The sequence below is a fragment of the Penicillium arizonense genome (assembly GCF_001773325.1).
Source record: "Penicillium arizonense strain CBS 141311 chromosome Unknown PENARI_contig006, whole genome shotgun sequence".
In the NCBI taxonomy this organism is placed as follows: domain Eukaryota; kingdom Fungi; phylum Ascomycota; class Eurotiomycetes; order Eurotiales; family Aspergillaceae; genus Penicillium; species Penicillium arizonense.
In genome coordinates this window covers 1-25,503 of record NW_019173283.1, presented here as the reverse complement: position 1 = coordinate 25,503, position 25,503 = coordinate 1, and the positions used below count along the sequence as shown (strand labels likewise).

The 25,503-nt window shown below is 49.5% G+C and overlaps 11 protein-coding genes across 11 annotated transcripts; 3 read left to right on the top strand and 8 right to left on the bottom strand.

The window, feature by feature from the left end:
- Nucleotides 1–66: 66 nt before the first annotated feature.
- On the bottom strand, nucleotides 67–1,293 carry trm10 (tRNA (guanine(9)-N(1))-methyltransferase; the record flags this gene model as incomplete). Its single annotated transcript, XM_022630668.1, has 1 exon — nucleotides 67–1,293. The coding sequence occupies one exon, from the start codon at nucleotides 1,291–1,293 to the stop codon at nucleotides 67–69; it is 1,227 nt and encodes a 408-aa protein (XP_022489752.1).
- Nucleotides 1,294–1,511: 218 nt separating this feature from the next.
- PENARI_c006G11422 (putative NADH-ubiquinone oxidoreductase subunit GRIM-19) lies at nucleotides 1,512–2,178 on the top strand (the record flags this gene model as incomplete). Its single annotated transcript, XM_022630633.1, has 4 exons — nucleotides 1,512–1,562; nucleotides 1,655–1,761; nucleotides 1,896–2,048; nucleotides 2,130–2,178. 4 exons carry the CDS (start codon nucleotides 1,512–1,514, stop codon nucleotides 2,176–2,178), a joined length of 360 nt encoding a protein of 119 aa, XP_022489486.1.
- A 575-nt stretch (nucleotides 2,179–2,753) lies between these two features.
- On the bottom strand, nucleotides 2,754–6,888 carry PENARI_c006G03724 (karyopherin MSN5; the record flags this gene model as incomplete). The annotated part of the gene is made up of 8 exons (XM_022630261.1): nucleotides 2,754–4,095; nucleotides 4,150–4,292; nucleotides 4,346–4,604; nucleotides 4,652–4,755; nucleotides 4,815–5,039; nucleotides 5,095–5,166; nucleotides 5,219–5,343; nucleotides 5,400–6,888. 8 exons carry the CDS (start codon nucleotides 6,886–6,888, stop codon nucleotides 2,754–2,756), a joined length of 3,759 nt encoding a protein of 1,252 aa, XP_022489798.1.
- A 578-nt stretch (nucleotides 6,889–7,466) lies between these two features.
- On the bottom strand, nucleotides 7,467–9,895 carry PENARI_c006G00978 (sterylglucosidase 1; the record flags this gene model as incomplete). The annotated part of the gene is made up of 4 exons (XM_022630134.1): nucleotides 7,467–8,096; nucleotides 8,151–8,469; nucleotides 8,531–9,462; nucleotides 9,512–9,895. The coding sequence occupies 4 exons, from the start codon at nucleotides 9,893–9,895 to the stop codon at nucleotides 7,467–7,469; spliced, it is 2,265 nt and encodes a 754-aa protein (XP_022489674.1).
- A 454-nt stretch (nucleotides 9,896–10,349) lies between these two features.
- On the top strand, nucleotides 10,350–14,717 carry PENARI_c006G02343 (SKI complex subunit tetratricopeptide repeat protein SKI3; the record flags this gene model as incomplete). Its single annotated transcript, XM_022630204.1, has 3 exons — nucleotides 10,350–10,465; nucleotides 10,524–10,724; nucleotides 10,784–14,717. The coding sequence occupies 3 exons, from the start codon at nucleotides 10,350–10,352 to the stop codon at nucleotides 14,715–14,717; spliced, it is 4,251 nt and encodes a 1,416-aa protein (XP_022490024.1).
- Nucleotides 14,718–14,880: 163 nt separating this feature from the next.
- PENARI_c006G05062 (OB fold domain-containing protein) lies at nucleotides 14,881–15,597 on the bottom strand (the record flags this gene model as incomplete). The annotated part of the gene is made up of 1 exon (XM_022630326.1): nucleotides 14,881–15,597. One exon carries the CDS (start codon nucleotides 15,595–15,597, stop codon nucleotides 14,881–14,883), a length of 717 nt encoding a protein of 238 aa, XP_022489953.1.
- Nucleotides 15,598–15,751: 154 nt separating this feature from the next.
- PENARI_c006G07567 (COG1/VPS51 family protein) lies at nucleotides 15,752–16,633 on the top strand (the record flags this gene model as incomplete). The annotated part of the gene is made up of 1 exon (XM_022630445.1): nucleotides 15,752–16,633. One exon carries the CDS (start codon nucleotides 15,752–15,754, stop codon nucleotides 16,631–16,633), a length of 882 nt encoding a protein of 293 aa, XP_022489975.1.
- A 366-nt stretch (nucleotides 16,634–16,999) lies between these two features.
- On the bottom strand, nucleotides 17,000–17,953 carry PENARI_c006G07921 (DUF1917 domain-containing protein; the record flags this gene model as incomplete). Its single annotated transcript, XM_022630466.1, has 1 exon — nucleotides 17,000–17,953. One exon carries the CDS (start codon nucleotides 17,951–17,953, stop codon nucleotides 17,000–17,002), a length of 954 nt encoding a protein of 317 aa, XP_022489572.1.
- Nucleotides 17,954–18,393: 440 nt separating this feature from the next.
- On the bottom strand, nucleotides 18,394–20,009 carry PENARI_c006G02563 (epoxide hydrolase family protein; the record flags this gene model as incomplete). The annotated part of the gene is made up of 8 exons (XM_022630213.1): nucleotides 18,394–18,492; nucleotides 18,552–18,707; nucleotides 18,771–18,891; nucleotides 18,949–19,135; nucleotides 19,189–19,197; nucleotides 19,262–19,534; nucleotides 19,600–19,733; nucleotides 19,789–20,009. 8 exons carry the CDS (start codon nucleotides 20,007–20,009, stop codon nucleotides 18,394–18,396), a joined length of 1,200 nt encoding a protein of 399 aa, XP_022489612.1.
- A 368-nt stretch (nucleotides 20,010–20,377) lies between these two features.
- PENARI_c006G10826 (isopenicillin N synthase family dioxygenase) lies at nucleotides 20,378–21,685 on the bottom strand (the record flags this gene model as incomplete). The annotated part of the gene is made up of 6 exons (XM_022630601.1): nucleotides 20,378–20,425; nucleotides 20,482–20,653; nucleotides 20,701–20,837; nucleotides 20,891–21,310; nucleotides 21,363–21,470; nucleotides 21,527–21,685. 6 exons carry the CDS (start codon nucleotides 21,683–21,685, stop codon nucleotides 20,378–20,380), a joined length of 1,044 nt encoding a protein of 347 aa, XP_022489522.1.
- A 366-nt stretch (nucleotides 21,686–22,051) lies between these two features.
- PENARI_c006G02280 (MFS transporter) lies at nucleotides 22,052–23,695 on the bottom strand (the record flags this gene model as incomplete). The annotated part of the gene is made up of 4 exons (XM_022630201.1): nucleotides 22,052–22,137; nucleotides 22,190–22,363; nucleotides 22,430–23,269; nucleotides 23,326–23,695. Coding segments are annotated over 4 exons (1,470 nt in total), but the record flags the coding sequence as incomplete, so codon positions are not given.
- Between the last annotated feature and the right edge of the window lie 1,808 nt (nucleotides 23,696–25,503).

Below are 25,503 nucleotides of genomic sequence, written 5' to 3'. Positions count from 1 at the left end.
TTGAATATGTACAACACCTTTCCCGAGGTCGTATTGTATATTTTACGTCAGTCATGAATTCCGTATCTACTTCTTCTCTTCGCCTTCGTCCTCACTGGCTTCCTCCATCGCCTCAATCTGCTTCATCTGTTCTGCAGCATCTTCTTCATCATTTGCATTCTCAGCGTCCTCTTCAGCAGTAGCCTCAGTCACCTCTTCGCCGTTCTTCCCCTTCAATCTTCCGCCCTTGCGTTGTGGGATGACCTTCATGAACGCCTCGCCCCAGTCTCGACACTCCAGCCACCTAAGCATAATCTCAACAACATGGTTGGTGGCCAGAACAGAGCGGTGAGACATTTCAATGTATTCGCCAATTGGCAACTTGGCTGTTTTGATGCCCTTCGCAACAGCCTGTTTGTAGCAGACGGCCTTGTGTCGGTTCTTATCAACCAGAGCGCCAATGATATAAGTGCTGTACGGCTTCAGTTCAGTCAAGGTATTATCACTATCACTACTGAGATAGATGACCTCGCCGTCTTCAGGCTTTGCATCGGGTTGTTCAGCGAACGGACCGACAATGCTGCCTCCTCGCGGACCCGTCATCTGTGCCTTGGCGAGCTCAGCGGCATGCGTAAAGTCCTCAGGCATAAAACGAATGCGCTTCCAGTTCTTGTGGGCCCATAGCACGGTGTCGAATCGTTCTTTGAGTAGCTTGTCGAATGACGAGCACATCAAGTGTGCGTGGTATTGTGCACGGCTGTTATCGGAGTATGATCGTGTGATTTGGGATGCGAGAGAAATGCGCTCCTTTGGCAGCATCAGATCGTCGTAACCGCAGTCCATCACGAATGTCAAAGGTATCAGCGTGGATTTGGAGTGCTTGGCTTTCGTAGATCGGAATGTCTCGCGTAGTTTTTCGACGGCTTCCTCGCCACCTGTCGCGCGTGCCTCATCGAACAGAGCTTGGCGGCGCTCTTTCTTTTGTGCAATTTTCTCTTTCCTTTGGTCTTTGCGCAGGTCGCGCTTTGCCAAATAACTTTCATGCCGGCGGAGCTTCTTCATTTGGTTCTTTGACAGCTTGGGCGGAGCACTATCGGCGCCCTCCTTGAGTCCCTCCTTGGGTGCAGACTCATCGGAATTGGCGTATTTCCCAACAATAAACTCGGATAGATCGTGGGGTTCATTCTCAATCGCCGGCTTGGGCTCTTTGCCGGCCACCTCTGCAGCTCCAGTCATGGCAGGACCGACAGCTTGAGTCGAATCGCCGTTGTGACCGAGCTTTTGTAGTTTCCGAGGACGATCTTGATCTTCCATAGCGCGTAGGAAGTGCAAATCACAAGTCAATCACAATCGAAAGGTGGGCTGTCAGTAGTAGATCGCGAAAAAAGCCCGCGCGGAACCCGCCAGCCAATGACGTGCACCACAGCCCTCATTACTGTTACCGGTCACGTGACACTGCCAATCCAACCTCAATTGTCACGGCGGCTTCAACGAACACCCTCCAAGCCCTCCACCAGCTCATTCCCGCCACCATGCCTCAGGATATGCCCCCAACGGGGGGCTACGCCCAAGTCCAGTACAAGGTATGCGTTCCAAACCCGCTCCCAGGGTCTCAATGGCCCAGCGCGCCCACACAAGCAAACCAGGACTAATGATTCGTCTTCTCCCTCTATAGCGGAACCTCCCTGCCCGCGGTTTCAAGCCCGTCTACTACATGATTGGCATGCACATGATCATGGCCTACGGATTCTACAAGTACTTCCACGGTGCTCGTGAGCAGCGGTACGTTTCAGCCCCAAGTGCCGGCTCCTGCCCATGCTCCGATCGTGCCGAGAAATCGCAATTGGAGCGAGCCTGCCGCCCGACAGGAACCCGACCGCCGTGAAACACATGACTGACTTGTTTTCGGATTGTAGTGAGCTCGCCCGTGAGAAGATGTGGTCTCGTCTGCACATCACTCCTCTCCTTCAGGCCGAGGAGGACCGCGACCAGGTCCGTCGTCACTTTGCTGACCAGGCCCGCGCCAACGAGCTCCTCGGCTCTGATGCCAAGGTCTACAACTCTGACCGGTATGTTGGTCCCATTGGAGTCCTACTGCGTGCTATGCAGCTGCTCGGATTCTTGCTAATATTGTTTTGCTTTTTTTGCAGCTTTGTCCGCCCTACTTTCGCCTATACCCCCGCCAGCGTCACTCAATAGACTGTTTGACAATGTCATTGGTTTTTAGTGATCTCCAACCTCCTTTCCCTCTATCTCCTTTTGACTCTGTATGATGCTGGTGTTTTGAAATGCTTGATTGGGTGACCCCTTACCTTTCATGGTATACGGACTGAACTAGGCCTCTTTAGTCGTGATAGACAAGCTTCGTGGCAGTGAGGGTGAACCGTCTCGAAGAAATTTCGGGGAAAACATTGTAGATATTACTTGCCTAGTGAAGGGTTTAGTTCAGTCTTTGCAATATGTTGTTTCTTTATTCGTTCAATTCTGAATCGCACTTTAATTCCCCCGCAGTGTGAGCAAGCTGGCGATGGGAAAGGGAAATATAGATGAAGCGTGGCTGAATTTCCTTTTTCTATAATATTACTTTCTCAAAGCGCCACCGCTCGCTCACGATGGGGATATTTGATAAGCACCGACGCAAATGAACAAATAAAAAGCAAATGATGGACAAGAGAAAGGCTGCTGGAATTTGAGATTGTAAACCGGCTGCAGCGGTGTCTATTGGAACTGGATATTGTGAACGTCATCATATTTGAAAGCGAGTAATGTCGAGCTCACCCAAAGAGGTCAGCAACGCCACCAAGATCGGGACCGTCATTGATGTCGACACGGTGATTCTGCTGCTGAGTCTCCATCTCATTGGTCATGTATCTCTCTTGCAAGGCCGAACGAGCCTTACGGCGCTCCTCGCGGGACCCCAAAATCTTGCCTTGTTCCGCGACACTGATACCACGCAGTGGCTCGAGAAGCTCAAGAATCAATGCACGCTGCTGACGCGGAGAAGTACACCGGTGGAGCGTAGCTTCGGTGTGGGCAACCTTCTCTTCGGTGATTCCTGGCAAGCTCAAGAAAACGGCGCGAGGGGTCTCGCTGCAGAAGCCGTAGAGGACCCAGATGGATGCAATCAGTTGAGCAAGGTCTTTTTGCATGTCGACAAAGTAGGATTCATGTACAGATGTAATACAAGCCTTGAGAACCTCGGTACAAATGAACTCACGAATCGTTGCGGTAGTAGGTGTGTTGTTTGGGGGTGCAAAGTCTTGAAGAATGGATCGGATGACGCGAGTAATGATACTGCAGCAACGAGTATCGCGCATGCGAAGAGCGTGGGTACAGAAGAGCATGACGGGCTCAAATATCTCAGGGGAAGAAAGTACAAAATGGCGAATGGAGTCAGAGAGCTCCGGGGTTGGCTGAGGTGCGCTGGGGTCTGTTTCGGTCCCATCAGGGTCTGATGGTTCATATTCGGTCAGTTTTGTGTGTACTGATGACTGCGAGCCTTGGAAAAGGGGTTTCCTACCGCCTCTTTGCGGATCGAATAGGCTGGCTACCATGATCACAGCAGAGTATGTTAACTGGCGCAGGACGCTTTCCGACTTCATCTCGGTAGTGAGATCTCCGTCCGAGATTCCGTCCCTGCGCTGTTCAATGATTTCCCATTCGGTGGTGACTTTGCGGTCGATGTTGGTAAATAGAGTAGAAAGCATCGGAGGCAAGAATTGACCGCGGAATCGCACGGGGCAATCATCGATCAGACAGCGTGAGATGTTCAGAAGAACAGAAAACTGATGAGAGGATAGATGTGGTGAGTCAACAAACAAGGCCTCGGCTAGGGGACCAGGGAGTTCTGCGAATCCGTAGAAGTGCTCTCGCAACCTACTCATGCTGAATAGCATGGAATAGCATGCTTCGCGGACCGCTCTAACTTTGCCTCGAACCGATGATGCAAATCCTTCCAATGTGGACTTGGACGAGGTGATTCGGGCATAGAACTCATCACGACTGCCGGTAGAGATACCAGCTTGCCAAAATCGGTCAGTCAGGATACGTTCCACAACTGGTTGCATGCCTTCGACCATATTCCAATTGACGGGATTGTGGAAAGCGTGAGCATGACTAGATGTATAAAGTTAGCTTTAGAAACAGGGATTTAGCTGCACCTATAATTACCTGACGAGCTGCAGCAAAGTTGGAAGGATCAGAGGAATCAGTTCGTGCCACATCTCACAAGCAACCTCATAAGCTTGAGCAGTTTTCTTCAGTCGGTCAGTTGAAACAGCAAGCATAGTCTTGGTGCCACGCAATGGCAACAACTAAGATAGCATGAGTCAGTCTGATCTAACATAGAAAGAGATCCGTCTCATACCTGGAACTTTCGGGTCATTTCCTCTTGGACGACCTTTCCCTCGTTATCCAATTCGACCAATGACCAATCTTCCAATTTTTGTGCTTGTTTGGATTGCATGTATGGGCCAACATTCTCCAGACCAAGCATGTTACAAAATCCCGGGAATGATGAGCTGGCTTGACGGAATTGCTCGTCTTGCCATGCCTCCCTGATAGGTTGCAGGAAAGACGCAAGCCGACTCTGACGCAAGTAACCATCGACATTGTTTGCACGTTGCCTAAAAAGTCAGCATGAAACATCTCTGGGCAGTGAAAAGATCCTTACATGATGATGAGCAAAATGGATGTAAGTTCCATCTGCAACTTATCATCCACGCGGTTGGCCAATGTGATTTCTCTGATCTTTGGCTCAAGCAAGTCATAGAACGACTGTGAGGAGCACCGTTAGAACGAATCCTGTACAGTTGAGGGTATAGACCCTAGCTTACAGCGAAGTAGTCAGAATAACGCATAGCCAAGCGGCGAAGTTCATGGCTTGCAAGTCCATGAAGCTCCTTGACTGCCTCTGAGTATAACGGATACTCAGGTCGATCTGGTAGACGGGTCAAAAGGATGTGCTCCAGGACCTTGAGGGCAAAGCCTGGATGACTGTCCAAAGCCCTGGAAGAAATATCGACAACCAATTTGATGACTTTCTGTTTCATCACCGGATCCTACAACGCAAACGTAAATACGTGACGCGATTCCTTGTATTGCCGAATCACATACCTCATAAGATCTCTGCATCATGCTTGATGCCCAGTTTTCCACGGCATGTTCCAATTCAATCCGCTGAGACTCCTGTTCATGGTATTAGCGGTTGGGTATAAGAAGCACAGTCACGTTGTCCTACATCATGTTGAGGCGCCTTTCCGTGGGCTGAAACCCACTTGTTGTAGCCCTTGATAACGGCCTCGACAACTGCGAATTGGGCATCCGCTCGCATGAGAGGAATAGAGGATTTGCTGAAAGTTTCCACTGCAAGATAAGTGTCAGTCTCTGAAACGGTACCCTCGAGGATGGCAAAAGCTCACTGCTGAATGGTTGGACACCACTGTACAAGTTGTCCAAATTACCATCCACACGGCCCAAAATTTCGCGCACTGCCTCTTGGGGTCTCTTCAAGGCAATCGTCTCAATAATAGAAGAACAATAGCGTCGGTAGTTTCCAACAAATGCATGCCTCTCTGGTGTCGTATCAATGTCCTCAACCAGGAACTGCACCGTGGGATCATCAGCATCGGTAGGAAGAGACTCCCAGCGGATCAGTCTTGAGGTACAAATGTTGAGGAACTGGGGTGTTTGCTCCTGCACAAATTCCATGTTGCTGATCTTGGAGATCAATAACAGCTTAGACCACAAATGGAGACAAGGTATGGACACTGTCAAGCTTTGATGCTGCATGATGTTGATCATGAATTGCAAGAACGGAGGAAGATTCAAACGGTTCATGGTGTCTCTGAGGAATCTTTGGTCTTCCAAGCACCCAGCGACGTAAGAAACCATCTCGGAGAGCTTCTTGGAGATCAGGTATTTAGGCTCATCGACCTCGTCTGGGCCCACAACAGACCACTCATACAGTCTCTGTAAAACAACAAGATAGTCGGTTTCAAAGATGAGACAGACCAAACCATGGGATTCCTCACAGCCGATATTGTTCCGTCCGTACAGCGCATGGAGCGCTTCAATGGCTCCTAAAAGCACGTGGTCATCTTGACAAGGTAACGCTCGGAAAATGCTAGAGACGGCGCCAGAAGCGATAACAGCTTTGTAGACGGACCATGACAATGCAGATCTCAAAGTTGCCAGCGCCTTCACAGCCGCATCCCGGGCCTGTTCTGAACTCGACACATTTTGAACGCAATTGTCGAGGAAGTCGCAGATCCGGACTAACCAGCCCTCCTCTCCACATCGCTGAACTGTAGGAGCGACTTTGTCCGAGGTGATTTGATCGACAATACCCGCAGGGGTGAAGATCTCAACGAGTGCCCGGTTGAGCTCACCACCCCGCAGCGACGACACAATGTCCTCACGGAAGAAGACGTCTTCAGACAGAGTCTCAAGAACAGATAGTACCAGCTCCTTGTGCACAAGAGAAGCGCCCCAGAACTGAACCAGCGCGGCATCCATGTCTATCCAATCCAGGCCCCAGCTCTTCTTAGCAGCCTCGGCCCACAGCTGGGGGATTTTGTTGCGGAAGTAGGCAGGGTCTTCGGGTCGGACGTGTTCGGCGAGTTGTAGGATCATCGACCGCAAGCTCGTAGCCTCGTCGGAGGTGGTGAAGGACATATGGCGAAGGACATGGTCCAGGAGGGTGAGACCGAAGTACCGGACGACAGGCTCGTGTTCGGTGCGGGAGGCCAGCAGGAAGCCATTACGCGCGGCGGCGTCGGTCTCCTTCAGTGCTTCGACAAATTGCGAGGCCTCTTTCCGGAGTTCGTTTGACGACGTGGGGTTGTGAATGAGCTGCAGGGCACGGATGATGTCGGCCATGCCGCCCTCCGACAACTCCTCCGCAGCCATTTTGTCGACGCGCCGCGGAAGGGTTCGGTGAAGAAGGTGTCAATATGTTTCAATCTCGTGTCACAGTCCAACACTCATGTTAAGGTCACAATGGATGGCCGTTCCTATGTTAGCAGTCGGACACCGCAACGGCCATCTAAACACGCCACTCGCTCTTTCCGGGAAGGGACCGGGTTGGAAGTTGGGGATGTCGGATCTTGTATGGATCGGTACTTATGTAGTAATGCACGGGTTGGTGGAGGCTAAATAGCAAGTGCAGGAAGCAATCGGGGGACTTGTCGGGTTGAGAATTTTCCCTGGTCAACAATGTCACACCGCTCACCTATGCTCCACGCGTTGTCTTTGCTTTCGCGGTTTCTTCGCGGTCTTGAAATTTTTGAAGAATTTTTGAAATTTAGATGAGCCTCGTAAACATTTATTATGTTGTTTTGCCCCTCATTACGTTGTTTATCTTATCTACTATACGGAACGATATACGGGAGCTACTCTCCGAGAGTGAACAATTTAAGCAATCAATTTCCATATGGCACGCAAAGAGGCAAAGTATCAGATAAAAGCTCAATTCCCAAATAGCAACATCACATAATTACGCAGTCTCCCTTCTGGCATTGCTCCAGATAGGTAACATCTTCACCCGGGTTAGCGAACTCCCCCGGCTTCCGCTTGATACCTTTAATCATGATATCTTGTTCCCCTTCTGCATGCCACCAGCGGAGGCGCTGGAGTTTGACGGATTGAATCTCTTGCACATCAATGTCCCACTTGCCACCACTCACGGTAACCGCAATATTGGTCTCTGGGAAATGGAACTCGGGGAGATATATCTCCGTGGGAGCATGGGCTGTGGTAGGCCCCTTGGCTGTTAGTGACATAGTGAACGTGCAATTCTTCAAGTCAAAGACATGAGCATCCAATCGTCCGCTCACGTAAGTAGGACTAGGGCGGAGGTAGGCCTCTGCGGCTCGATAACCTTTAACTTCCCGTACGGAAGGCTGAGACACGTCGCTGGTGATTGAAGGCGTTGCTAGAGCGCCTTTCAAATTACGAGGCCCGACTTCCCGATCTTCTCCATTGTTATGGCTTTCAGAGTAGGCTGGAGAATGGGGATCAAGAGACCGAGAAGTGGTTCCTGCGGGCAATTCCAAGTCGTCGCGGGAAAAGATAGAGAGATCCTCCCCGTTCCATTGATCACCCCATTCATGGTCATTCTATATTGTGTGAGCGTCATGCATCTTCATTCAATGGGGGCCGAGATACGTTACCTGTGTGACGTATACCCACAAAGTAAAACCGTTAGAGGCACTGCCCTCGAGCGCAAAATGATTTGCATCCATGGCACTGCTCTGGCTACTGTAGTCACCAGTTTTGTATGCATACTTGTCGTCCATGTCATAGGGAATTCCGATTTCTGTGAATACCAGTGGATGGCTACCCATGTAATTCAGACTTTCATCGCGGAGGAACTTCAGCTGGTCACGGAGACAGTTTCGGATGGCTGTCTCGCCAATCTTAACTGCAAAGGCCGGGGTATAATATTTGCCTCGAAGTACGCCAATGACATCCACATTGTAAAGCCGGTTCCTGCTACAGTCAGTAAAACTGATATGTTTTTTTTTGGTTCAATCAATCGGCAAGCTCTCACCAATGTTTTGTCAGAAGGGTTAGTCCATCATAGTAATGGACGGCGTGGACCATGTTAGGGTCATCGTCAGCAGTGCCCTTCACATCAGGCGGCACCTCCATAACAGGCGGTTGGCAAAACATGATCGCGTCGGACCAGATACCTCGAATGGCATTCTTGTAATTCCGATAATGATCCAGGAAGTATGAGTTCGTAAACTTCTCATAATCAAGATGTTCACCAGTCTGAGGGTTCTTTGAGAAATAGTCCTTCTGCAAGAGTGTGTCGGTTGATGGGTCCCAAACTCCATGTTGAGCCCAGATACATTGCCCGAGTTTCCACCCCGGGTCTCGTTGCCAGCCATATTTGCTATCATTGTGGTCAGCTGGTAACCAGGCAATTTCACCTGCCGGGTCCACAAGTTCTGTGCCAGTCTTATGTGGACCGAAGCCTCCAAAGCCCCATGTTGCCTGCTCACACGCACGACCTGAGCCAGTGAGGATTGCCTGGAATGCTGTTGGTGATGTTCCCAGCTGAAGTTGCTGCTCGGCTGGAATGACTGAAATGTCCTGCACTCCAATAATACCGCGATGAGGTTCATTCATGCTTTCCCATCCGATGATCACGTCGCCCTCAAGATCGCCCGCTTCATGAATTCTTTGCGCCAAGTATGCGCATGCATGAATGAAATGACTTTGTAGATAATCTTGAATATTCATTCCATCAATGATAGCTTTGGGCGCAAAGTCGCGGCCTGCCCAGAACAAGGTGAACATGGTCTGGCAAACCAATCGAGTGTAATTTGTGCTCCAAATCATCTTTGGAAACTCTGCTGGAACATCGTAGGTGTTTTGGACCAACGCCGCTTCTGTGGCTTTAAAGGCCTTAGGATTTAGTCCTGCAGCATAGAGCGTCCACATCGGTGCTCCAGACCCTCCTGAGAAACGAGACCACTAAAAGATTTCAGTATAAATGTGTGCTTTTTCAAACATCACAACTTACTACGTCCTGATGGGGGTCCATAAAGACAAAGAACTCATATTCTTTGGCTATGCGCAACACCTCAATAGTGAAAGCAACCCACTCTTCGTCGTAAATGCCCGGTCCAGCATGCTCAATAGCCTCCCAGGTAAAGATGTATCTTATAGTATTGTAGCCCCACTTCCGCAGTCTCTTGAAGTGGACGTGGGCATCTTCCAGTGAGAATGGACGTCCGACAAATGAGACATCGTCCCCGTCAAAGAACCTGTCAGAGATGTATGTAGGAATGTCGGGTGTTTTGGGATATTTGGCATCACCCGCAACGTTTATTCCTCTAAGGGTAATTTCTCGGTTCTGAGGGTCTCGGAAAGTCTGGCCATCGACACGGAGGCTTAGGGGTGCCATGTTTGTTTCGGGGAGAGTTTTAGGCAGCGATATCGACATGTGTCGACGAGTCAGGAAAAATGGTAAAGGAGAGGACCTCCCAAAAAGCAGCTTCCACGTCAAAAAGCAGCTTCCAACGTCAGCACCCCAAAAATCTCACAGAGACTTTGTCTCGGTCGTTGCCCTTGATTTCCCCCGACAGCTTAGCTTTCCCCAGAAGCCTGATAGCAGCGCAATAGCTCTCTGCCACGACCACGCGTGCCGATCAGCTGCAGAAGATATTCAGAGCAATACCACTGCGTTTCAGATGAGCAATCTGCTCAAGAAATAACAAAATACGAGTCTCAGAATCGAAGCAGTTGTGTCCCGGGAGAAGAGGTGAGAGGTCCGATAACGATAAGTGACGTATCGAAGCTAACCGATCGACCGCCTTTCTCCACCACACCAGTTTCTCCCCGCTCATGCACATACAGCCATGTCGAGCAAAGCGGCGCTGAAAGCTGTGCGAACAGCTTTGGATGCAAAGGACTTCCAAGATGCTGCAGATAAGGCAAATGATCTTGTCAAGCGGGACCCCAAGAATTACCACGCGTATGATCCACCACATCTTGCATGGAACTTGACTGACTGGCTGTGTTTTCCTCTGCAGATTCGTCTTTCTCGGACTCGCAAACGACAAATTGAACAAAATCGAGGAATCAGAAGGCGCATATTATGCTGCGGCTCGCATCAAAAGCGACGACCGAACCGCGTGGCAGGGATTGGTCTCTCTGTACGGTAGACTGGGTGCCAGCCAACTTGACTCGTTTCACGATGTAGTCATTCGACTAGGAAAGATATTGGAAGACAGGTATGCTTGTGGAACCATTGGCTAAGCGATATGAGAGACATGTCGCTGATGAATCCCAGTGACGAGAAGGAACGCTGCCAGGATCTGGTCAACAAATACTTGAGAGTGGCCAAGAACCAGGGCTCGAAATCTCAAGTAAGAGATGCGTTGGAGCTACAATTGCCAAGCTCGCCGTTGTACGACTTCCTCGAAGGCCGATTGCCGCATCCGTCACACACCTATAAGCGCTTAATCGAAGTAACTGAGAGCGATGAGAAGGAATTCATCAATCGTGAGATTGGAGAACGCAGAACACGTCTCGGAGCTCGGGTTGACGAAGTGACTCGAGAAGTCAAGCGGGAGGCATACAAAAAGAGCGGGTTGGAACAACTTTACCAAGGCTTGATTGACTGGACCAATGATGACGCCGTCCGACGTGAATATGAGGAGAAGCTCTTCATGCGTGCGTGTGATGAACTTGATTTCCTCCCGCCGAAGGCGAAAGATGCGAAAAGAAAAGCAGTCTTCAAGGCGGCACATGACATGGTGATCATCAAACACCCATTCGAACCCGCATGGAAAGTCTTCCTGGAGTGGCAGGACATTGAGTTCTCTCAGTACGATGTCGGACACCTACGCGAATTCGTGGAGTTCTTCCCCGATTCTGGACTTTCCAAGGTTTTGAAGGGATTCCTGGCCAGCGAACTTTCTCCCTTCCCCAAAGATCCCTCGGCGGATGCTGAGACCGAAGAGAAGATGGTCTCTTCGCTGGATGGCGAAGATGGCGAAACTATGTCCAGCGAACAAGAGCGTCTCATTCTTATGGCCGGTGGTTTGGAATCTGCTCGATCTTCGATCCTTGCTCACCGTATCCTGGCCAATTTGTACCTCACCCTGGAGGAATACGAAAGCGTTGTTGATGTCGCTCGCAAGGGTTTGTTAAACGTCAAGGACTTGATCAGGTACAGTGGGATTAAACTCCCCAACATCACTGATTTCTTGAACATTGCACTTGCCAATTCTTTGATCCACTATCAATCACCCCGACACCACCCCGAAGCAAAGGCCATTTTTGAGGAAATACTACAAAGAAAGCCAACCTCCTCCATCTGCCTACTTGGCATTGGTCTGATTCTGAAAGAAGACCAGGACTATGAAGCGGCGGTTAGCTTCTTGCAGCGTGCGCTTGCACGCGACACATCCAACATCAAGATTCGCGGAGAGCTTGCATGGTGCATAGCTCTGAACGGTGACCTCCAGTCTGGGCTGGAGAGTCTGTCGGCTACTCTTGAAGATTTGAAGGTAGCTCAGCCCGGGAACAGAGAGTTTGCATCTGATCTCTTATACCGCATTGGATATTGTCAGTGGGAACTTGACCCATCTCCAGCTGCACGGAAGGACCGTACAGGTGCCTACGCCAGCCTCTTTGCCTCTATTCAAGCGAACATGAATTTCGCACCTGCCTACACCCTGCTTGGTTTCTACTATGCCGACTACAAGAAGGACAAGAACCGAGCACGTCGGTGCTTCCACAAAGCATTTGAATTGTCCACATCTGAGATTGAAGCCGCCGAGCGGCTTGCAAAGGGCTTTGCTGACTCGAAAGAGTGGGATCTTGTTGAAGCGGTCGCACAACGCGTGGATGACTCCGGCAAGGCCAAACCTGCCCCTGGATCAAAGCGCCGGGGATACAGCTGGCCATACGCGGCTCTTGGATCGGTGCAGATCAACAAACAGCAGTATGCCAAAAGTATTCCTTCATTCCAGGCAGCGCTTCGACTGTCACCAAATGACTACCATTGTTGGGTTGGACTCGCAGAGAGTTACCACCACTCTGGTCGGTATGTTGCCGCTACCAAAGCGTTCGAACACGCGAAGACATTGGAGGCAGATCTTTCAGACGAAGATAAGGATCATGTCTGGTTTGCGCGATACATGCTTGCAAATGTTAAACGGGAGCTCGGCGAGTTTGACGATGCAATTGCTAGCTACGAACACGTCCTTACCTCCCGGCCTGGTGACGTCGGTGTAACCATCGCACTGCTTCAGACCCTCACAGAGAGTTCCCTGAAAAGTTTGGGCTTGGGTATATTCAATGACGCTGCCGAGCTTTCATGCAAAGCCATCCAAGTGGCTAGCTCGCTTGCACCAATTCAGAGTGATATTTTCAACCTTTGGAAGGCCGTCGGCGATGCCTGCTCTAACTTCTCCTACATGAAGTCCAAGCTCGATAAATTGTCGCCCTCTGACTGCAAGGCTTTACTTGCCGTCAATCTTGACTCTATGGCCCTTGACCTCATGACTGACATTGATGGCGTGGGTAAGGATTGGCTCGAGTCCAGTGTAAATCAAGACCCGATCACATTTGATTTCTACATTAACATGTCCATTCTTGCATACAAGCGTGCACTCCACGTTTCTGTGAATGATTTGCATGCCCAGGCAGTCGGATGGTACAACCTTGGCTGGGCCGAGTATCTTGCATACCGCACCGTGCAGTCGGATTCTAGCAAGAAGGGCAAGAAGTCACGCAAGTTCTTGAAAGCTGCCATGCGATGCTTCAAGAGAGCAATTGAACTGGAGGCCGGCAATGCTGAATTCTGGAATGCCCTGGGTGTTGTCACCACAAGCATGAGTCCAAAGGTAGCGCAGCATGCGTTTGTCAGAAGCTTACATTTGAACGATCGCAACGCTCAAGTCTGGACCAACTTAGGAGCGCTCTATCTCCTACAAAATGATGTCGAACTTGCCAATGAAGTCTTTACGCGGGCACAGTCTACCGACCCTGACTATGCACAGGCTTGGGTTGGCCAAGGGTTGCTTGCAATGCTCGTTGGTGAAATCAAGGAGGCCAGAGGTCTTTTCGAGCATGCTTTTGATATTTCAAACTCATCGACTACTATTCCCAAGCGCCAATACACCTTGAACCTTTTCGATCATCTTCTTTCTGATTCCTCCGCATCCAATGAGGTGTCTCATCTCATCCAGCCATTCTTTGCTCTACACCAGCTCTGCATCCAGAATCCGACTGACCTGCCATTTGTTCACCTTTCTGCTTTGCTTGCAGAGAGAATGGGCGAGGTCAGAGATGCTGAGATCAGCCTGCAAGCTGTTTGCTCAGGCATGGAGACCGAGTTTGAAGAGACCGAGTCCCCCGCCTCTCTTTCTAAGTTCGCCCAGGCAAATGCAGACCTGGCACGTGTTCTTCTTGCAAGCCACTCATACGAGGAAGCTGCCGAAAAGGCCGAGCTTGCCATTACTCTCTCCGGAGAGGAAGATGCAGAGAACTTTGACCCCGAAGCCTGCAAGAAGCTCCGTCTATCCGCCCATCTGACCGCTGGTCTCGCATTCTACTACACAAACTCCATGGACCGTGCCATTGATATGTTCCGCGACGCTCTCGAGGAGGCAGACAATGCCCCAGATGTGGTCTGCCTTCTTGCCCAGGTCCTGTGGGCCAAGGGTGGTGAAGAGGACCGAGCTGTTGCCCGGGAGCAGCTATTTGACTGTGTTGAGAAGCACCCCGATCACATCGGAGCAGTCAGTCTTCTTGGTACGGTTGCTCTTCTAGATGCGGATAGGGACGCAATCGAGGCCGTGGAGTCAGATCTTCACAGCATGATCACACGCGACGGCGTCGATATTCATGACCGAGCTAAACTGATCAAACTCCTCGCCGCAATCTCAGCGATGGGATTCACGGATACTGCTGCACTTCCGGAAGATACGAGACGCATTGGAGAGGCTACTGCTGCAGTTATGATATCCCCAAGCCAGCCTGCAGGATGGATGGAGCTATCTTCAGCATCGCAATCTGCCTACCCAGCAGACATGGCTCTCGATCGTGCGCTCAAGAACGTACCCCCTTACAGCAACCTCGAAGCTGCAGATCTCAGTGCTGCCTATGCACAGACTGGTAAGACCAGTGACGCTCTCCGTGCTATCATGGTTGCGCCGTGGAAGTGCAATGGATGGGAGGAGTTGAACCACAGTGTATCTACCTTGACTGCCTAGTTAGGTATCAGAGATTATCCTGAATATCAGGATGCTGCCATGGGCAGGGGGGTACGGATGAATAGTACGACCACAAAGCATAAAAAACAAAGGAAAAACAGATAACCATTTTTAAATCAATGAGGGTATCACACTTTGCGCCTAATGCTCCATTCGTAAATTCTCATCCTTCCAGACTAGAAGTCTTCTCCAATAGCCTTGCCTTCCTCCCTTCTCTCCAGGACTTATCCAAAGCCTCGATCTTGCCGCCGAGCACAGTAACAGACTCAGGAGTGAGCAGCACCATACCGCGAGCAACAGTAGGATTCCGAAGTAATAGCTTCGCCCCAATAGCAAGCCTTTCCAGAGCGATCCCCTCAATCCGCTGCATCTCAATCCCGGTAGCCACAGTTCCAGCTGCGTCCTGAATCATCAAACGGTGTGGGCCAGAACCACTATTGCCTGATGCAGCAGCATTGTTGTTATTCGAGCGATTGTTCTCCGACACCTCCGGGTCCTCGCCAACAGCGATAGTGCGCACGATCTCACGGCCACGGATAGCCTCTCCTCGCTCGACACGCTCAATAGCTTCGATCTGGCTCCACAGACTCGTGCCGATGTCTTCGATGTCTAGGACCTGTACCGGGATAGGGCCGTGGAGGCGTAGTTCTTGGGCATTTGGGTCGGTGACGTTCGTTGGCAGAACACAAGACCGGTGCTTAGAGAGCGACTCTCTGATATCGGAAGTTAGAAGACGGAAAGTAGCTGTCTTCGCGAGAGCCGAGGCGGGAACATTGCGTGGTGCGGTGCCGGAGGATAGGAAGGCATTGAGCCAGGTCGGAGACACAGAGAGTGACTTGGTGCTCAAGATCAGAGCGGCGATCTGATCGGAACTAGCCATGACGGAGTGGAAGTCTCCATGAGCATGGATGTTGCACAGTGTGGAAAGAGAAACAAAAGTTCGGGGGAAGCTCTTCAACGCAACAACAGCACAGACCACCGCTTAAAGCCGTCGAGGTGGCCGGTGCCGGTCGCTCTCTTTCCTCCTCAACACCATGTCGACTCTATCATCGCCGCGCCCATCGATTGCCTCTTCACGAGCCCCTTCTCCAGGGCCGCCGTCGTCCCGCCCCTCTCTCGATGGCTTGAATACCAACGTCAGCGGCGGGCTCAGCGCCGCTTCTACCCCGTCCACCGCACGAGCTCTTTCCCCCTCATTCAACCCCCGGCGGAATCGCAGTGCCCTCCGTGATTACTATAACCTCAAACCGCCCGGTGCGGATCAATCTGCCTCTAGGGATGCGTCTCGCTCGCGCAGCGTTCCCCGAACCACCGATGCCGGGGATATATCCAACCCGTCCGCTTTACCTTCGGGAACTGAGCTTGACAGTGCGGACTTTGACCCGCATCGCTATGTCGAGCATCTCCTTTCTACGTCGACTCTATCTACGGTGCTCAAGGCGGAGAATACGCTTGTTGGAGATATCCGGACTCTCGACGGAGAGCGGAAAGCACTCGTCTACGATAATTATTCGAAGTTAATCCGTGCTGTGGAGACCATTGGCAAGATGCGACGCAGTATGGATGAACGTGGTGCTCCCTTGACTATGACAAAGACCTTGGGTCCGGCAATTGCGTTCGTTGCTGAGACTGCTGGCGGACTTATCAAGGAAGGGGAGGAGCAGCGGCGGCGAATGAAAGAGGCCAAGGCGGAAGACGGAGCTTCTGGATTGAAGAATGAGAAGGATACTGTCCGATGGGTGCTTGCTGCACCCCTGAGACTGGAGAAACTCGTGGCGGAGGATAGGCGGGAGGATGCGGAGAAAGACTGGAAGGAGATTCAGCACTTGCTTGACGCTTGGGGTGAGATTAAGGGCGTTGCTGAGATCCGAGAATCGTGTGAAAAAGTGATGAGCCAGGAAGGTAATGACGATTGAAAGCCTCTTTGTGCCTTTCATCAACACCATTCAAGCGGTTGACGCTCTTCCCACTCCCACCGATGCGGGTTTGGAGTTTACCGAATGAGCCCGCCCATCCTTGAAACCTGCATGATTACTGATGATTTCATCTTCTCATGACATGGCCAAAGGATACCTGCTTTGAGGCCAGCGTTTACAGAAGTGGCTACTGCCCGGCCTCGGGATCCCTTTGGCGCATAGCCTACTTTCCGGTGGCAGAGACCACCGATCCATCAGGCGTCACATAAAGACGCATTGTTCAAAGATACCCACTGCATTCAAAATATCAATTATAAAGCATAATCTCATTAAGTCATACACAATTTTCCAGCCAATTCCGTTCACCTACTTCCAAGCAAGAACATCCCGGCTCGAGTACATGCTCGCCTTCAGCCCATACTCATTTTTCGAATTGATATTGAGATGAGTGTAGGCATCGGACTTGTAATAAATGCCCCGATTCCCCTTCCCAACAAGATCCATATCAACCAATTTGCACAACACGCGCTTAACATCCTTCTCATCCGCAAAGTCAGCCGTATAAATGCAAACAAGACGCGTCTGTGCAGACCCATCATCCGTAGCAACCTTGGCCACATCACCCAGCTGCCCCTTCTCCGTAGCCCTAACCACTGCACCCCAGACTTCATCAACATGATCCACTGACGGGAACAGCATCCACTTCCCCATAGTAACATCAGTCTCCCGCGCCAGAGCGAGGATCGCCTTCTCCAGTTCATGACGCAGAGGATTCAGCTTACGAGTCAAGCCAGCAGTAGTTTTCGCACCTGAAGCATCATGAACTTGCCGGAGCCGTGTGCTTTCCTCTTCGTACGCATTGAGAAGCTCATACCCTTTCCTGGTGAAAGAAGCAACATCCCCGCCATTCTTGCGCGATCCTGCCGGGTTCCACATCCAGATCCAGTCTGCATCATGCGCACTCAACTTTGACGGCGGAAGACGGGACAGGAATGACTCTACTGGCTCTGCTTTGCCGCGACGGTCTTGCGGTGGTGTGGTGGGTGATGGCGATGCATCTTTCATGCTGACATCAGATGAGGATGCCTTTGCAGGCTGAGTTGGTGCGCGTGCATTATGCTGTTGCGTTGATGGGAGGTTTTGATGGATCTGCGCCCAGAATGGTTCTGGGTCAAATGCTGCGCATGCTTTTTCTAGTTGGATCTTTGTGTCTTCGTCGCCTAGATGGAGATTAGCTTGGTTTTTTTGGTCAGGCTGCCATGGCGAGAGCTTGCCGTAGAAGCTTGATTCGTCGGAGAATATCTCGTCGTGGGAGGACATTTCTGTATCTGGTAATATGTTGAGTGATGTGGGAGAGCGAAGGTGTGAGGATGGGAATCCCGTGTTTTGTTTCTGCCACCTCCTCTTTCTTGCATGCATGCATCTGTCTGTATACTTCCATGTATTTTGCGATTGGGCAACGAATTTGAATATATCAATGTAAATCACAGCTCTTCGAAAAATAATTGCGTTTTACTGCATCAATTCTCGTTCCAGTGTACACGGTTCTACAACCTTTGCATTTCTTCCTTACCTTCTAGCCTTACTTGAGTTATATGCCCTACTTAGTAGGTATTATACACACTTGGAGCTAATTGGTGACAAAGGCATTCGTATTCATCTTCTTACTATCTTTCTAGTCGCCTTTCGATCCTTCTTTCAGCATCCAAGTCTTTTCCATATGGTTCTCTGGCAAGTCCATTGCCACAGAAGGATTCAGCTCACTTAGCACCTACAATACCTGGCCATACCTGGTCAATGAAATTGGTCAAGTCGGTCTTGAGTTCGTCTGGTCTTTCTAGCGCCGCAAAATGGCCACCCTTTAGCGCATCAACGTCAGTATGTACTGTATAATCTGTCATTCTGCTAAGTTGCATACCTTCTGGTGCTGTTCATAGAAAACTAAATCACCAGTTGTCTCGACCCAGGAGCGCGGTAGTCGAGCAATCTCCATAGGGAAAGAAGAATATCCAAATGGCTTATGGATATACCAGCGAGGGTCATTGGAAGCCGGAATAGGGGGAGGTGGATAGTTCTATATTATTGTTGGTCAGAGACTCCTGCTTTGGTGTCCATAAACATTGGAAAAACAACGCACCTGTCTATAGGCATAAATAGCCCGAGGGAACGTCTCTGTCAACCAATACAGTGTGACAGACTCCAAGATATCGTATGGAGCGAGCGGATCGTCAACCCATTCCAGGAATTTCTCACCCACCCTGCGAGTATTAGTATCCCAAGTTTCTCGGGGTTGCCTTAAGTCTCATGGAACTCACCACGCCAGAAGAGCGATAGGACTTGAGGATACAACGTGGCCGATGGTGCTGGGTCGAGTGCCGTGCTCATTCGCATATCCACTGCCGAACGCTGCGAACTTTTGCAAATTCTCTATGCCTTCTATTTCATAGGCGCTGAGATGGTCGTCTGTCATGTTGTCTGGACGTCTCATAAAAACCACGTTGACTGACTTCTCATTGGTATTGAATCATTGCAGCATTTGTAGAGATATCACTCACCGTGTACAGCTGTACCAGAATATGTTAGATCAAACTGAGACTGTCTGGTAAATGGATGTATAGGACTGCATACCTTTGCAGCTTTCATGGTCCGCGCCCAAATGCCTGGCAATGCGACTGCCAATATCACCTCCCTGGGCCACATAGCCACTCTCAAATCCAAGGTCTTTCATCAATTGATCTAAAAGAAGAGCAACGTCACCCGTGCCAAAATCCCTATCCAATGGAGGACCAGAGGAAAAGGCGTAACCTGGCAGTGAAGGTACAATCAAGTGATAAGGCAGCGTCTCCAGGGTATATTCCTCTTTGAACTTTTGCAAGATGGGCAAAAATTCCAAAAAGCTTCCTGTGATCAAGTCATTAATCTTTAGAATCTAAAATGGCTCGCGTCATGCAAAGAATAAAACCTACCAGGCCACCCGTGAATCAACAGAACAGGAACAGCGTCCTTCTTCAGCGAAAATAGACCCACAAAGTGAATATTGACCCCATTTATATCAGTAGTAAAATGGGGGAAGCTATTAATACGATCCTCGGTAGCTCTCCTATTTCGGCAGTTCAGTGCATGATGCATAAAGATGTGGAGTAACTAGTAACTACCAGCTATAAGACCGCAGCCACAGATCCCGCATGGTCACTAGCCAATCGGTGCCAACACCATAACGACGGTCTATTTGGGAATTCTCGTATGTATGCGGGGCGAATTTAGCTATCTTCAATAGCGTTTCGAGCTCGACAAGCTGCGTTTGGGGGACAGCAATTTTGAATGGTGTGATAGAGGTCGTCGCCGTGGAGGGCGGAATGCTAAATGGCAATGACATTGCGATGTGAAGTTGCTTGATATGCTATTTCCGGGAGAATTTGCGTCTCTTATACTCAGCACTCAGCCGTCACGTTATCGGGTGCGGGGTTCCCTTGTGGGACGGGATCAGGTTGATGCTTACAAACCCCGATGTTTCTTTATTGGCCATGGGATTATATACCGAGATTTCATATAGTGGTTGTTATTTATGCATTGACTAGAGACATAAATCACTATGTTGCTTTCCTATTGGGGACATTGGTCAGTCCTTGGTGGAGACCTGTATACATATACACGTATAGCGTTGAGACTGCAAATAAGCAATGAAACCCCTTGAAAAAAAGTAGGAACGGCTAACCTACTATTTAGTTCTCCCAGTGTAAGCAATTAGCCATCATAGCCTACGTATGCCTTTGACAGCTTTTCGCGAACCCACTTTGTTTTCGTTAGTTCACATTATAACCTGGAAATCATGAAGTTCCATCACTCACCTCGCCTGCTTTGAAAGGCTCTTTGCATGCTGGTCTGTCGTCCAAGATATGGTTCGGTAAAACCGACACTGTTGCATCATAATCGACACCAAAGAAAAAAGGAATCGAATAGCGCTCTTGTCCCGTTAAGTTTGTCACCCGGTGGATAGTTGATTTGAACTTTTTGTTCGTCCTGGAGGAATTAGTGTGGAAGACAGGAAACTGTGGCACTGCTCTTACCAAATTGACAAGCAATCCGCTATGTTAACAACCAGTGTACCTGGCAATGGAGGTGCCAGTATCCATTCGCGGCTGTGGTTCAGGACCTGTAGACCTGGCACGCTACCCTGGGAAAGGATAGTGAAGCATTCAAAGTCCTTAAGAAATGTCAAAAGCTAGTTCTTCTAATGTTGCCGCCGCTCCAACTTACCGTGTGAGCCCCAAGCCCCTCACGGACCTCCTCTTTCACTGGCTGAGGCGGATAATGCATCATCCTAGACGTAACACCCGGATTATGAACCATAGAGTCAAAGTGTCCTTCAGGTAAATCGAGAGCAAGAGCGAAGATTCTCATCATCTTTCGACAGAGTCCTAGCATCAAGGAGCAATACTCAATGTAGGTCCTGGAGAATCCCGGCAGCGTATCCTGGTCAGGCCATTGATTGTCTCCATACAATCCATAGGGATCACGAGGAAGAGGGTCATCCTTCGACTTTTGAACATCCATTGCAGTCTCATATCCAATATCAAATGCTTCAGAGAGAGCACTGACTGCATCTTCTGCGGCGATGGGATCATCGTCTGTTCCTGTAGATTTCTCGCCACCGAGAGGACTGTATCCGCGGAATTTCTGAGAGACTTCAGTGTGCAGATCTTGATTCTAGCCGTGTATACAGACATACCGGTGAGTTTCCGATATAGAACTTCATCTTCTGTTCTTCAGGGAGGCTGAAGAAGCGTTCTGCGGCATCGTGGATTTCTCTTATCATGTCCTCTGGAATTCCATGGCTCTGGCACGATGGATTTAGCTGCTGCTATATCCCAGGTGGTAATAGAATGGTCTTACTTTTATGTAGAAGAAGCCAACTTGGGTGCACACATCATAGATTGATTGAGCCAGCTGCTGCCGTTCTTCAAGATGAGGACTATCTAAAGTTGAAAGATCGATGATAGGGATATGGTCACAGTTAGCGAGCTGCGAGCTTTCACCCTGCTGGTTAGCCATCTTGATTTCAAAAGCGATCCTTTTTCGAGGAAATGATCGGTTAAAACATTGCAGAGATCTATGAAGAAGGCACTGCTACCTCGTCGCGGGGTAAGTCCCGCCCCTATCACTCACCAACCACGAATGGCCAGTAGTGCAAATCTTGGCCTTGTGCTTTACATCTGATACAAGCAGATACTGAAGCTATAGATAAAGTTGCATGTGGCCTCACAAATCATTTTAGTCGTTTTGTATCAAATTCTGTACATTCAATCTGGATATGCTACAATGGTACCTTTTTCCAGCTTTTTGGACCCCTCCAAGTCAGAGATAAGCTCTTTTATAAAGCAGTTTCATCTAAATGATCGACTCTATTACTGGAGTCGTTTATGCGGAATGGTCAGAAACTTGTGTCGGAGACTTAGCGTCAAGCCAGCGCCACGAAACGCAAGCTTGAACGAGGCAAATGACAGCTAAAAAAGGTAAGTACTTGAATAGGAATATTGGATCAATCGACGTGCTCACCTAGTGCTACTGTCATAAAGAAGAAACCAACTCCTTCGACCAGTGAGCCGCTCAACAAGGGCCCAACCATCATTCCGACGCTATATCCAACTTCAGTCATGGAAAAGACCCGCAAATTGCTTCTATTGGCCTCAAACATATGCGGATCTTTTGCTTCCATGTCCTTGACGACATCTAAAAAGGAGATTGAATCAGTATGCCAGTCAAATTATCACACCAGACATGTTGAGGATCACTCACATGCCAGTTGCACAGCTCCCACGCCACGCACAAGGGGTAAAACAGTACCCATGGCAATCAACGAGCTAGTGAAGATAGATTTACCAGCTGCGTTACCACTGGCCCAAGGGAAACGGGGGTCCCCAGGGACTCCCAGAAGCAATATCAGAGGGACCAGAGCACTCCAGCCCAGGGTGGTAGGGCCCCGCAAACCGGCTCGGTCACGAAGCCATCCAGCTGGTCCACTTAAAGCGATATTGGGAACCTGCAGGCAGAAGAACATCACACTTATAAGCAAGCTTTTCCAGCCGAATGCGTCTTTCAGGTGAACAGGAAGGGTATTGTTGATACCGCCGATAAGAGAAGAGACAACCACAACATTGGACAATGCGGTCAGAACTCGTGCGTCGGTGAGCATTATCTTGTAATAATCTTGCTTTGTTCCTTGTTTGCTCTCCATTTCACAATGAGTTTTCTTGCCGTTGTCGCGCGTTTCGGAAAGCAAAGCTGTTGTTTCTTCCGATGTCTCCGTGTTCTCAGAGGATGCGGCACCGCTTGGTTTGCCTGAAGTATCGGACGAATGCGTAGGGTGAAGTTCAATCATAACCAGTCGCGCAATAATATCCAAGACAAGCACAACCATGGGGAGTGACCATGCGGCCCAGTATCCAAACAACTGAAGCAGCGTACCACTCACGGTTGGTCCTCCGACCATTCCCGCAGTGACAAATGCCATTGCGAGGCCCATTGATTTTCCAAGATGTTCCTTGTCCACATTATTAGCTAATAGGGAAAATCCAACTACCCAAGTACCGGCCCCGGCTATACTTTGCAAGCTGCGACCAAGGAAGAGAGCCCACACTGTTCACTAAAATCAGCTCAGGACAATATCTGTCATGGCTCTGAGAGTCAAATACCTGAGGTTGTGAGCGCAATCATAAGAGTACCCACGAAACATCCTGCCAGAGCAATCAAGAGCGGTGTCTTTTGGCTCGGCGTCTTCTCGGCGAGATGTGCGATTATCGGCGCAGAAACTAGACCGAAGAATCCATGTGCGGTGAGTAATGCGGTTGTATAGCTCTGAGTTAGAGATGGGTCGATATGTAAACGTTCTTCAAGCATATAGCTCAGAATCGGCGTGAGGAACCCGTAGAGAAATGTCTCTGCTGAATTGTTAGGATGACTCAAAACGCCCATGAAATGTGAGACACCAGCCACACGCACCTGCGAATAAAGCGACTGTGATTGAGGAAACCACCAGAAGTCGAGACGACCGCCATCGGTATCCTAAAGGCTTTTTATCCAGCATCGCGATAGGTAGGACAGGTGTAGGAAATGAAAAGAGTGGGGGCCACCGACAAATAAGTATTTTTCTGGCGGCGCTACCCTAACATTTACAGATGCGAGTTGCAGTAAGTATGTTTTAAATAACAATTAGTTTCTTTTATCCTGCATGCTTAGCTCTGATTCTAGCGCCCTTCACAGACTTTTCACTCAATCTGGATCGCCCTCGCATCTATGGACGGGGAACCGAACATTGTGATTGACCCATCAACGCGTCCATATGCACTTCTATGCACCTGTACTTGCACGGGGTCAGCTACAGTACATGGGATGTGTCATAGTTAGAGTTCACTCCCTTCGCTCTGGTTCTCGAGTCTGAGAACCAATGCATGTACACTGCAAGAGGGCCGAAGAGGTAGCCCGGAGGAAAAAGCAATATGCGAGGTGTTCGTAATCCCCCAGTTTGGACATTTGGATGTGTTGATGGTAATGTTACGTAGAGCATGGCTACGCGTGAATCCACAAGGAGATGGTACCCTCCAAGGTTCCTATAACTGTCTGTAGCTAGATATTGGCCCGCCCATCGGCAACCGTCGGAGCAGCAAGTATGACTTTTAGTATGACTCCTAGGCGAGGCAAGAATGTAATCAATGTACCTAGACCTCAATTCATCTCAGTCAGCATTATGCATGACTCAATAGATTGACTCGGTCAGAATGAAAATATTGTGTGGGTTCATGCAATGCAATGCAGTGAAACAGCCTTGGAAAAGCTCGAGCCATTACTACTCGTGCGTAACGAATGGCAGGACCCGCACGAATGTTCGGATTCGTCGACGAGACATCTTTTCATCTGCAAGCGCAATTCTAGCGATGTAGCAATGTGGATAGTGAGATTGCGCGATCGACTCTCCGATCGTAACTTGACTTGTGTTTTTGCCTGGGAGGTCAGGCCCAAACTATCACCCAGTTCCTTTATAATCACCATCAATGGGTCTAAATATATGATTTAAAAGAATGATATTCAAGGTGCGTTGCGCCGGGAGCGTTGAACCCCCCAAGATGTATATGTCTTGGCATGTCTTTTGCCTACGTCGAAACAACCGATTTCCACTAGGTAAGTCTATCGTGACCCCTATACAGATGAATATAGTACGACGCTCTTTGAAACACTTTAATTGACAGCGGTAAAAGGAAACTCAATTCCACTACTTAAGGAAAAGCAAGCAGCAATATAGTGGCTATTAATCATGAGAAAAAGGAAGTTAGCATTTGGTAATATATATAGGGGATTGATACAGACACCCCCCCTTTGGATGCTAACACCCCCCCTGCCTGAGGATTCAGGCTAATATATTTTCTGCCGGACATATTTCTGCCACCAGCGACCATGCTTCCAACACAAACTAGAGGTACTTACATTTACTATGCAACCCTCTAATTACATGAAGTCCCTTTCGTACTCTACCACCACCATGCCAAAAGCACAGCGCTAGTCCCAAATAGGAAATAGATGCTGTTTTCAAAAACTCTATAGAAATGAAGGAATTGTAGGGGCTAGCACCCATTTTTCGTCAAATTCTTAGAGAATTGCATGAGAATAGTGAAGAAATATTGTAAATTCGACAGTATTACTATTCGTAATGCTTTGGCCGCTTCCTAATCCGGCCCGACCGGCGATTCGCGTCCTGAGCGACCGGTGAAGCTATTCCCGACCCTAGAGATGAAGGAGGAATGCTCGCCGGCGATGCCGTACGGGCTTCCTGGGCCGTAGACGAAGCTATTCCCACTCCGTTATCACCCTGTGAGGCT